Here is a 12,297-nt window from a genome sequence, read left to right as displayed (position 1 = left end):
ATCAGCCTCCCAACCTCTCCCAAGTGTCTTGGTGCCCTTGGGGTGAATCTGGACATGCAGCATGCACAGCGAGGAGGAGACCTTTGAATGGCAGAGGAATGACATGGAGCTGCCTGGACAGAGGGTGCAGAGCAAGAGGTGCCATCCATACGGGAGATGAAGGCCAGCGTGGTCATGACCACAACTGCACTGGGGCTGCTGTGTCACCCTCCCTGGGTTAAAAGCTGCCGAGTGGTGTCACATCTCTTTGGTAAGCCCTTTATCCCACTCTTCTTGGGAAACAGGCACCCCAGCGGCTCACGCTGCCTGTCCTCTCCATTGTGGTTTTCTTCAGTCCTCCAAACGGAGAAGTTCTTTCTTGACCTTGGGGAAACTCTCTTCCTCATCCTGAGAGAATGGCTTCCTTAGGAGGTATCTCTTGCTGACCTCTGCTTTTTGATCCTGGTCTGTGTCCTAGAAGAGATCTTCCTCATCCTCACTCTTGTGGACCTTGGCTTTCCGTGAACATGCAGCGGTTTTCCTCCAGACAGCTGGTGTCAATGAAGAGGCAAGTCATCTCCTTGGGAACAAAGCAGGTCCCAGATGTCCCACTTGGTCACCCTGAATTCCAGTGGCTCCTCGGAAACCTCCAGGTGCTTTCCCAGGTTTCCTCCAGAGCCTCCTTCAGAGCACTGCAAAGAAAGTGGAGAGTTCAGCTGTGGTGGAGATCCATGTGGAGAGGGCAAGCCTGCTGATCGCTGCCAGCATGCAGCCCTGGGAACCTGGTTTGCTGGACCCATGGCAGAGATCATGCAGGCATTTCCAGCTGTGGGAGGAAGCAAGTCCAGACAGTGGTGCCTCATGAACCTGTCCCCAGCAGAAACTGAGAGAGGAGTAAGGCTGGCAGAGCACATGATCCTGAACTGCCTGGGAGACTGGAGGTTGGTTGCTGGTGGTGGCAGGTTGTTGTCTGGCTACCTTGGACTGACGGTCGTATTCTTGAGCCCTTAGACCTCGGGAACCTGAACTGTGTCCCCAGCAGCCCCAGGGCTGGCCTGAGTCTGGCATGAGAGGAGGATGGGGCAGTGGAGGAGCTGCAGCTGTGGGAGGACCAGGGGCTGTGCCCCTGCAAAACCTTGAGGGTCTGGGATTGTAAGACACAGAGTTTGAGATGTTTCTTGTTCTGGTAGCCACAACGAGGGTCCTCAGGTGCTGCTCCAGCATCTTCTGTTCCTCCATCCTCAGGTCCTGTGGGCCCATGGTCCAGCCTGAGTGCAGGTTCCCTTCTCTGGGAGCAAACGGTGGGTCAGCACCACAGCCCCTGCCTTCTCTGGCCTCACACCCACCAGCCCCTGTGTGAAGAGATCACGTCAGTATTCTTGGCTGACATTGGGAGCCCCCACATCACTGAGGAGAGGTGATGGGAGAAGATGCAGGGAGGGGAGGTGAAATGTGGGACAGGGCTTGAGAGGAGGGGTTCAGTGGGGTGGGGAGGGGATGGAGCTGCCCTGGGAGGTGGTAGGACCCTCTTCACAAGAGAGTCTGGCCAGAGGGCTGGGGGTAAGAGCAATAGGCCAGGGGTGACAGCAATGGTCCAGGGGTGGGGACTTGTGCTGGGCAAGTGAGATGGGGATGAGCAGCAGCCCTCTCCCTCCTTGTCCCTCTGGAGGCACCCAGGGCTGACTTGGCCAGGGCGAGCAGGCAAGGGGCAACTTGGGTCAGGATGGTCTCTGTAAAAAGGTAAGGGTGCAGCCAGAAGCTTAGCAAGGGCATCTGGAGGAGCCAGGAGAGGCCACAGGGGCAGCTCATGTCCACGTGCACCAGGGTCCCCTTCCACAGCAGGTGAATCATGGGTGAGGGGCCCCTGTGAACGGTGTCATGAGTGTGTGTGTGCTCAGTGCTCCACATGGAGAGGTCTCCAGCTGACATCCCCAGCTGGAGCTACCTTGGATTGCAAACTGGTATGTCTGGGAGATGCCCATGTCACTGGGCATGGGTCAGTGCTCAGACATGTGCCAGACTTCTAGGCAGGCAATACAGAATTATTCGTAGCAGCAAAACAGATGCTGACTGTGAAATATTGGAGCTGGATATGATGGACCTTGGTGGCCAGGTGATAAAATGACACTGTTTCAGTAAACACAAACTAATGCTCAGGGGAAAAATACTAATTATACCTACAACATACTATATACTTACATACTTACTACATTGCCTCTTGGAAAATATTTTGGAGTCACAGCAGACCATTCAAATAAATAAGAGCCTGGGGCTCAGCAGTAAGGAGAAAGGTAAATACAGTGCTAATAATAGCACTGTCAGTACTGCTGCCTCTCAAAAATGCAAGCTCTGGATCCTGATCTGTGCATGTGTTGCCTGAATCTAGCAGGCAACATGGGCTGAAGTGTCGCCTGCCTTGTTCCTGCCTGCTCATGGCACGTAAGTGCTCTTGGCCCCTGTCAGAGGGGTGGATGTCTGGGCTGAGCTGCATCCTCATTCTTCTGGTTTTATATCCCTCACCTGCCGTGAAAACTCGATGTTGCAATATTGCAGTTTTACTGCTGTGCAGTGGAAGTGCTTGGGGTTAGGAGCACCGTATTGTTTTCTACATTTCTCCTGTTGGATTATTTTCCATGTTTCTTCAGTTTGGGAGCAGGGTGGTTTCTCTGGTGGTGCGCTCTCAGGAAGTGCTCTCTGTGGGTGACGCTGGAGTCCTGTTTTGCAGATAGACTGTCGCAGGGCTGATTCCCCATTTGCACTGGAGTTTTTAGAGGTGGGGTAGTAAGTTCCTCAGCACCACATCAGTTGCCTCATATTTTGATAACCCACTCCTTGTTGCCTTCTTTGAGCGGATGCTGAAGGTGTTCCCGTACAGCTGTGAAGCATAGAGCGTTGTTTTGTTCAGGGAACAGATTATGAACTGGTTTACTGAGGCATGGACATCAGCTGCCAGACCTTGTATAGGTCAGTGCATTACCCTTCAAGAGCTAGCAAGGTTTTACAGATGATCCTGGTTTCAGTTACATCATGTTATAGATAAGCTTATTTCCCTTTCCTAACAAAGAGGAGATTTTGGCCATAACTCCTGCAGGATGCAGCTCCGGATTGGTACCTCTGGATGCTGCTAGCGATGACACAATCCCATCGTGTCTCGTGAGTCGGTCTGGCAGGGCAGGGTTGGTGACTTTCTGCACCCATCTGGGACTCAGGTGACTTTCTGAAACATCTCTGTGTGCTTGCTGGGACTGAGGCTGTGGGCAGCCAGACTCTTCCCGTAGCATCAGCTGAAATCCTACCAAGAACCGTTTTGCTTTTGCCTGGCTAACTCTAGGGATGGCAGAGGGACACCTGGAAACATGCGCCATGCTCTGCTCTGATGTGCTCTAGGAGGTTGTGGGTAGGTCAGTTAGCTGGAGCACAGCCTGTGCCTCTGAAGGGCCCAGGGCAACCATCAGTGGGGAAGTTAGGGGAGGTGCAGTGGGCCTGAGGGGATGGCTTCAGATTGCCATCTTTAAGGTCCAAACAAAGCAAAGGCATCTTGGACAAATGGCTGATACTCAGGGACTGGAGCTCTGACATTCCCCCCAAAAGTCCCTCCTAAAACCAGCCAGACCAGCTGGAAACTGGCCTCACGGCCATTGGACTGGCATCAGCACCTCTGGGGGATTTGGAGAAGATTAAGGCATCCTCTGGTGAGGCACATTCAGGAGCCACCCTTCTGCCATCCCCCCTGCCACCTGCCCGGGTGGTTGGGGGTTCCCGCTGTGCTCCCCCATGTGCACAGCATCCCAAGGGCTTGCTCTGATGCTGCCTGGGCACTGCCTGCCTGGAGTGTAGCCCCATCCTGCTGGCACAGCATCCACTTTCTGCTGCAGGAAACCCACAGCAAGCAGCTGCTCTGGGTTAGCAGGGGTTTTGGTTTGCCTTTGAGACTGCTGTGGGCATTGGCTATCACGGACCTTGCAGAAGGCTGGTTGCCTTCCAGAAAGCCCAGCCTCTGTGCAGGTGGCAGTATCGTTGTTTCATCTTTCTCTTTGCTCACCTTTGCGTGGCTCGTGCTGTCTCATTGGCCTGTTCTGTTCACAGCGGCATCTCATTTTGGCATGAACTCACTTAGGTGGTTTTACTGTCCCTTCTGGCTTGATGCTGAGGGTGTCCTGGATGTTCCCCCTCAGCTCATTCCCTGTCACCAGCTCCTCTTTGGCACTTGCTTCCTGCCTCCTTTTGTGCCAACCTTGGCATGGTATTTTATTATATGTTTTATACTCAATTATTGTCCTGTGTCACTGGTACATCAGTGGCTTGAGACTCCTTCTCTGGTACAGAGCCATTTTCCCTTTCTTTTTGCCAGTTTTGGCAATGGGCCACGCTCCAGTTACTGCATGTGACTTTGCTACATTTTTCCCCAGCACTCCCAAATCTTCCTCTGCATTTGTGCACCTTCTTACGTGGCATTCTTTTGCATTTGCTCTTGCATAAATATTGGCATGCTGCTTTCCTTGGATGTCCTTGTGAGAAGAGCTCTTGGCTTTTCCCTGCTCCATTTAATGTTCCCCCTTTGCAAACGAGCTTGTTCAGTGGCTCCACACACCGTTTGATCTCCCTTTGTAGTCTACAGGCAAGCTTGTGTGTGTTTTGTCCTGTTAATCATTTGTCCCAGACTGGAGCCCCTCAGTGCCCGTTATCTAAGGGCACCCGTCTGCTTTGCACCACGTGGCAGGGCACTGGTCTCTTATTCCTCTACAGCCTGTATTACTTACTCAACATGCTTCAGGCTTTGTAGGTGCTCCTGCAACGCACCTGGGACTTGGTGGAGGTCATGCCATGCGCGGCAGAAGTGGGGTTTGAAGGTGTGCAGGAAGGAGTGTGCATGTTTTGGAGGGATATAGCTGGAAGCGGAGGGACACGTCTGGATATTTTGAGTTGGTGCTTAAGTAAAGGGGAGAAATTGCAGTGTTTGGCATCTGTCTCCTGGCACTTCTGTATTTTCTTCTCGTTGAAAGATCTTGAGGGACTTTCTAAGCTGCAGAAAAGTCTACTTTGCCTGCGTTAAAATATCCTTTGGAAATGGTTTTAACTTCCTGCCCAGATCGGGAGGCTTTCTGAAAAGTATTTGGCAAAACCGTACTAAATCAGTTCAAGTACAGGTATGAATGGGTAAAATTAATTAAATGTTCTATTTTATTGCCAGTTGTGTTGTATGAATCTTTGCTGTTTTCAGTCAAGCAATATAACCAAAAAGGTTTATCCTAATTCTTAGTCTGTACCAAATCTGAGAGCATTATCAGTCAAAGCTAATAAGGTAAACACAACTTGAAGTGGTCTGTTTGCCCTATCCCACTTAAACATTAAAAAAAAATAAAAATCTTGTCTTAATAGTATAAAAAAATTGAGTTTTGGTGCAAAATGGCCTGATCTTGAAAACCCTTTCTCAAGTAAATAATTGTTCCGAAGTGAATGGGGTTTCTGCAGGAATGAGCATTACTGGAAAGGGGGAACCTGTGGGACCAGTCAATAAAGTAGATTTCTCTTTTCCATCACCTAATAATAAAAGGAAAAAAAACCCAACCTGACTGAAATGTATTTATGGTTTAATCATTGTATTTGGGCTGTGACCCATGTGCTTAGAGATTTAATTCCCAAAGGCAGGGCTTTGGAAAGTTATTAAAGTCTGAACATAAATGATACGAGGGGTTTTGTAACTTTAAACTTTGAAAGGATGATTGAATTTATAAACTTAATAACTGAATCTACTGGCGACTCCCAGCACGGTGACCCCAGCATCACGTTGTGCTCCTGGTGCAGGCAGCAGCGCTGCTCGCCGGCCTCCCTTCCCCTCCCCGCAGCCCGCGTTCCCTGCCCAGTACTGCTTCTCATGGAGCTTTCCTACCCCTTGCAGGTTGTGAACAACGCCTGGAGCCCGGCACGGCAGGAGGAGGCGGTTTATCATGCGAGGATGTGCCTGCGCCCTGGCTGACCTGCCCGCCGCCCCCATCCCCACTGCCCGTCCCGGCCGGCGCCATGGGAGGATGCTTCTCCAAGCCCAAACCAGGTGACTGCCCTCCACCATTGCCCCCATCCCACCGTCCCCCTGCCCTCATCCCACCACCCCTGTGGGGAGAAGTAGGTCAGCGGTGGTGGATGCTGGCCGGGGGGAATGTTAATTCTCGGCTCCTGCAGGGAGGATTACCGGCCCATTAATCCGCCCAAATTCCTCAGAGCTCTCACTCGCAGGCGGGGAGCTGTGCGGGGGCTGCAGCGGTGCCGGGGAGGGGTGTGGGGGGGTGTGGGGTGGGATGGGCAGGCAGGAGGAGAGCTCAGCCCACACCCTGCAACCCCATCCAAGCACCCGCTGCCAGCTCTTCCCCATCCCGTCTTCTCATACTCCCACCACCCTCCTTGAATCTGCCTTCCTGCAGCACCTGGGGGCAGAACTGCCCCCCTTGTGCCCCAGGGTGTGTTTGTGTGACAGCCGTCCCTGTGGGGACATGTGTGGCTCCATTACCTTCCTTCCTGCTGTGGCTTTGCCACTCACTTGCCAGCCCTTAATTTGTCCCTGCTGGAAGGGAAAGGAGCGGGACCCCATACTTGCTTGATTTCTTGGTGCTTTCTGAGTACCACCACCCACGCCAGGTCCGGGGGCTCTTCCACTCTCAGGATTTCATTTTCTTGGCGAGCATTGCCAATGCATGCTGCCTCTGGTGGGGAAGGCAGCTGTAGGCACCTGGACATCAAAGGTGTTCGTTGTGCCCTGCATGCTCCTGCCATGGCTGGGCTAGATGGGCTTCATGCTCTTTGTGGTTTGGCGAAGGTTGGGCGTAGGTAGGAGAGGAAGGGGCCGCAGTGGGTGCACACTGCCTGGTCGAGGGAGGTCTGGGGTTGAAGTGTCAATGTTAAGCTTTGTCCTGAACCCCTGCTGGCAGCACGGGCATGAGTAGGCATGGTGCGGTTGCCCATTGTACCCGGCAGCACCCCACATCACCCCAGCACTGGTGGACCGATGCTGGTGCATGGGGCCTAGTGCAGTTGGTGTTGCCAAAGCTGCCTTTGAGGAGGGCTCCCATCCTGCAGCTTGTTTTGGCTACCTGGGAGGGAGCTGAAGGACCACCCTGTCCTTGTTACCTGCTCGTGCCCAAGTGCAAGGGGAATCAGATAGTCTCGCTGATCTATCAGATCAGTCAGCATCCACACATAGCATTTGTGGGTGGAAAAATGTCTTTACGGGACCTTTTATTGGCAGTTTGACTTTATTGCCTCAGGCGGTGGGGATTTCAGGTTGAAGGGCTCAAAAGGTCAAAGGGGTGACGTGTCTGGGACCCACGAAGCATCCACTGAGTGAGGTCTTCTGCCTTTGCTTTGCAAGGCTCAGGGAGAAAATAAAGGTGGTGTTCTGCCCTTGACCTGTACTGTGATTATTTTATGGGCCGTTGCAGCGCTAAGGCAATACAGTGCTAGACACTGAACTGTAAGTTTTCTTTTGTGAAAACCCACGCTGTTCATATCCTTCCTTGAAATGTTTAAGTAGTGAAAACGCATCCAGGAGTAAATGCCGTTGTTGACTAAACTTGTAACAAACTCTGCTGGCAGTTCTACTTTATTTTGTATCCCATCAGCAAAATTGTGTTTAATCTTGGACCGGTGCAGGAACAACAGCACTCTGCAGGCATATTTCCTGAACTGCAGATTTTCATGTAGAGCTGTATTTGCATAGCAGGGCCAAAAGACTGAAAATGCCATTCCGTAATGTAACGCTCTCTCTGCAGCTCTGGTTTTGATTAGCACTCTTCAAAGGCTTTTGACAAACCTTTCCCCAGTCCCTGGTTAGAACACCACTGACCACAGTGCTTCATCTTGGAGGTTATAAAACCTGCAAATGCAGGAAGGTAAACAGATGCATTTGCAGATACTGATTATTCTGGCAAAGAGGTTTCACAGCCTTTTTATGATATTTGTCATTCCTGTTTTCTGTGGGAACTGTGCACCATCAGAGCTAAGTAGTGGACTTTCCTATTTCTAAAAATCTATCTATCCCCTGTACAAATGAGAAGCCAATGATGCAGGGACAGAACAGAGCTATTTTCTCCATCAGTGATGTTTCAACACGAAGGGAATATTTCAGATGCAGCCTGAAGTCAACAGAATTTATTTAGAGACTTTTAAAAGATGTATACGAGGTCCTTATCTGCTCCACCCTGTTATATCCAAAAGAGACCCGCAGTCCCCATGAGTACCCTCAGCATTTCTCAAGATAACCTTGACATTGCACACATGTTGCTGTGTGCCAGGAAGACCTTTTGATGAGCAGATCGCTGGTACAAGAGCTTTGGGGAGTGGAGTCCTGCACCAGTAAATAACTATGCTGGCTGTACTGGAGGCCAGCCCCAAAGTCTGGCTGCTGCTGCAGCACCCAACCCCATCCTGATATTTCAGTGTTTAATTAACAGCTTATGTTCAAGGAGCAAAGTAATCTTCTGTTATCTCTAGTGCTGCAATCCCATGATGCCGGATCCTCTTCTGAAGGCCCAGTTCTCAATCTCTGCATAATTTTTTTCTCAGTTTTTTTTCTCCGGATGCGTGGTGCATATGCAAAGAGCTGCCAGCTGGCAGTCTGCGTGGGATCCCAGCACCCGCTCCAGGAGAGGCAGCCAGGTCAGGGTGACGGGAACCATCACGCGCCAGCAACGGCTCCGTGTGAGCTGCAGCAGCACTGTCTCTGCACCAGGCATGGGAGAGCAGTTTGCAAAACCTATAAAGTTGTGGTTATTTTTCTTTGCACTCTCTGCTGGGCTCAGCACTTGATGGTGAGGCAGGGCAGCAGCTCCAGCAGAGCACAGCCTGTCTGCGGGTGAGCTTTGCCCTCACGCAGAAGATGCAGTTGGCTCTGAGCAGGGAACATGTCCCCTTTACAGGGATGCTGCACGCTGCTGGAGGGGGTGCTGTGGGCTGTGTGTCCTTCTGAGCTTGGCTCTGAGGGTGCTCCCAGGCTTGGCTGGCAAGTCCTACCTCATGGTTTTTGGGAGCATGGCATTTGCTGAACAGGGTATCTGAAAAGGAGGGTAGAGCCGGGCACATTTGATGTGATGGTTTTGTCGGTAGCTCTGTATTTTTTAATAGAAATGTTTTGGAGTCTCTTTGACACCACCTAAAGCAGTTGTCATCAAGTTCTGCAGTTCTCCAGGGATGCCTGGAGAGCACAGCTCTGGCAGGGCAGAGCGAGACCCCAAACATGTTCCGTGGTGGTGGATTTATTCGGTGCTGGCTGCAGGAAAATAAACCCTGCTGGGGTAAGCCCTGCTTTCTGGCTGTGCCCACTGTACCCTGCTGGTCCCTCCACCATCACTACCCGTGAAGCTTTTCTGCTTTCCACTGCGCTAGGAGCTGTTGGCACCGTACAGCCAGTACAAGGCTGCTCCCCGCCCTCAGTGCTCATTTGCCGTGTGCCTGCAGCCCCTCAGCAGGAGACCCTGAGGCATCGCAGGGTTTTGTGGCTGGGGAAGGCAGACACACAGCTCGCTCTGCTGGCCCAGCTCCTCCATCCCCGATGGCCAGGCATCTTCATCTTACCTGAACTCCCCCAGCTTCAAGCCTACTCTTGGCTCATGCCAGTTGTCTCTTTCCCTGCACTGCTGTATTAACTTAGTATTTTCCTTGTTTCTACTGTTTTAAGTATGATAACTTCAAATGGCCTGATACCCATAGTTTAGATTTAGCCTCTAGAAGGGCAATGAGCCGTATTGGGAACCTAATTCTGTGGTAAAGAAGTCTTGGGACATTTAATTGCCGTAATTTTTTAATATAATGATCATGGTCCTGCGCTGCAGCCCAGCTGCCCTCCACCTGCCAGCATCCTGCTCAGGGGTCAATGCCAACGTTTCCAGCCTCGTGTCTCAGGTACCTGCCTAAAAGCAGGCAGAGACTTTGACTTGTCCCACAAGGCTGTGAATAGTGATGGAGAAGGGCTAAACTTATGGGAGGTGTAATGGGATACTAATGACTGACTGCCAGATGTTAATGACATGAGGCAAAGCACAAGAACATCGTAGCCACAGCGTGAAAAGAAACCCTGAGCCAACCATGATAAATAGGGTTGGGGTGTGGTTCCTGGGTGTGTGCGCAGGGGTCACAGAATCATGGAATATCTCCAGTTGGGAGGGACCTGTAAGGATCATCGAGTCCAACTCCCGGGCAGTGCTCTGACCTAAAGGCTGAAAACATGGGAGAGGAAAAAAAAAAAAGGTCAACGTTTATAGTCTTGACAAGAGTCCATATTTTAAGCAATCCTATTATTTTGGGGAGCTGACTCAGAATTTTTGAATACGAAGAGCTGGCAGTGCTGAGGTGTATGTGGATATGCGGTATTAGCACCTCCTGATGCTCAATTATTTCCTCTGCTTTTTTTGTATATTCTTATAAAACACTTCCAGCCCCGGCCTCCTGGTCCTTCATATATGTGTGTGTATATATATAGATAAAAAATACGTGTATATTAAAAATGTACACAAACACGCAAAAATACATACACATATATGTATGTATATAAGTGATGCTGGTGGCACAGGGCAAGCAGGCATATCTATATCTCTAGATGCATGCACATACGTGCTTGGAGAGCAGCAGTTTCTCTGCCCTGGAAGCTACAGCTGTCACCCTTGTTCCCACCAGCCGTGGCCGGGGCAGTGCTGCTGTGTGACAGTGGTGGCCTTGGCTGGTCCGTGAGGGGTCAGCCACCGCCCAGGTCTGTAGGTACGTGCCTAAAACTTTCCAGTTTGCTTTAAGGTCAGGAACCTCTTCCAGCAGTTACAGAAAATGACTGTCAAAGGGATAGAGCGTGCTGGACCAAGCCACACCATGCCAATCGGATTTCAGAATTAAACTTGGGTTTATAAATATTTCATTTAAATGTTATTTTCCCTGATGGCAATTGAAGCAGATTGCTGGATCAGCTCAGGTGCTGCTGAGCCCTGGATTCCTGGAGGGATCATCCCTCAGAAATGTGGGTCTCTGGCCAGAGGGACACCCCCATGTGGGGCCAGTGGGGACAAGGAGGAGGAGAAGAGGGGATAAAGGGCTGGGGAGACTCAACTGGGAGTTGCCCACGGAGGCAACTGGTGAAGTGTGGGGCCTAAAATAGGAAGGGGGAAGATTTTATATCTCCTTTTATTTTCCTGTGGACCTTTGTCCAGCAGTGTTGGTGAGTGCTGAGCAGGGATGGCTGGGAATGCTGTCACATACCGGTGCCAGAGACCTGCTGCTTTTTGCATATGTTTTTTCTGACTGAGAAAGAACTGAAGAGCTCAGAGCTAAATTTTCATCTTCATCCCCACAGTTTCATAGGCCTGTGGATCAGCAAGCACTGCAGGTGTTCACCTGACCCAAATGTAGTTTGGAAAACAAAGCTCTGGGGCAATGGGCCAAGTGAGAGGTGGGGGTTTTTCCCTGCAGGGTGAATTCACCAGCATCAGCATCACTGTTAGGGCTTGGAGCTGCTGGATTTACCAGTGGCAGCCTGGTCTCATCCTGCACCGTGGTCAGCAGCAGCAACAGCATGCTGCCTGGCTCCGGGGTCTGGCCGCAAGGATGCGCAGCCACGTTCATGCCATATAAACGTCTGATTGACTGCGAGATCGTATGAAATGATCCTCCTGTTTCTTTGGCTAAAAGTATTTCACAGGGACTGGCATAAATGGATGTTTGTTGTATTTCCTAACTCCTGGAAAATCCGTGTCGGCTTTTCCAAATGCCATAGGGAAACAGTACTTATGGAAAGCGCTCTGTTTGCTGGGTACCTGCAGGGAGCTGGGCTGCTTCTGTAGAGCTCCAGGAACAAACTTCCTCATAGCAGCATTTTTTTTGTGTGTGTGCATGGTGCTGGGCTTGTTAGTTTGCGGTAAGTTCTGCAGCTGGCAGCTGCAGTAATGTAACAGAAATCCACATTTTTCTGTTGGTTCAGCATGGGTACACAGAAAATTGCTTTATTGTGTCTGTCTATCTGAGCCCCCAGTGAATCCTGCCCCTGGTGAGTGTGAGGATTTGGCACTTGGGGGAAAAGCCACCCCATCCCGTCCTGCTGACTGGCACAAAAAGCAGAAACTCACAGGACTCTTGAAACAACTGCCTGTTTCCAGTGCCTGGATGGCCATGGCCACTTACTTGTCTCCCTTCCTAAATGAACAACCTTCCCCCTGACCTTTTCTTCCATTGTCCTCTCAATGGACTTACAATAATGGCGTGGGGCAACAGATGAAGGTGGGAGGCCCCAGTGCCCATCTCTTGCTACAGGGCTCGTCCTGCTTTTCTGGGGCATGTTGTTCCCCTCTC

The 12,297-nt window shown here is 51.0% G+C and overlaps 1 protein-coding gene across 2 annotated transcripts in view; it reads left to right on the top strand.

The window, feature by feature from the left end:
- Positions 1–2,467: 2,467 nt before the first annotated feature.
- Positions 2,468–12,297, top strand: part of AIFM3 (apoptosis inducing factor mitochondria associated 3) — a 44,068-nt gene continuing 34,238 nt past the window's right edge. The window contains exons 1-2 of one of the 2 annotated variants that reach the window (XM_064465953.1): positions 2,468–2,562; positions 5,879–6,031. In XM_064465953.1, coding sequence (XP_064322023.1) covers positions 6,001–6,031 — 31 coding nt within the window. In that variant the 5' untranslated portion in view covers positions 2,468–2,562; positions 5,879–6,000. The remainder of the gene's footprint in view (positions 2,563–5,878; positions 6,032–12,297) is intronic. The other variant, XM_064465954.1, reaches the window with a different exon arrangement.

The sequence above is a fragment of the Phalacrocorax carbo genome, chromosome 15, assembly GCF_963921805.1.
Source record: "Phalacrocorax carbo chromosome 15, bPhaCar2.1, whole genome shotgun sequence".
In the NCBI taxonomy this organism is placed as follows: Eukaryota; Metazoa; Chordata; class Aves; order Suliformes; family Phalacrocoracidae; genus Phalacrocorax; species Phalacrocorax carbo.
The sequence above is the reverse complement of the archived record's forward strand: the minus strand, read 5'-3'. Positions and strand labels throughout refer to the sequence as shown.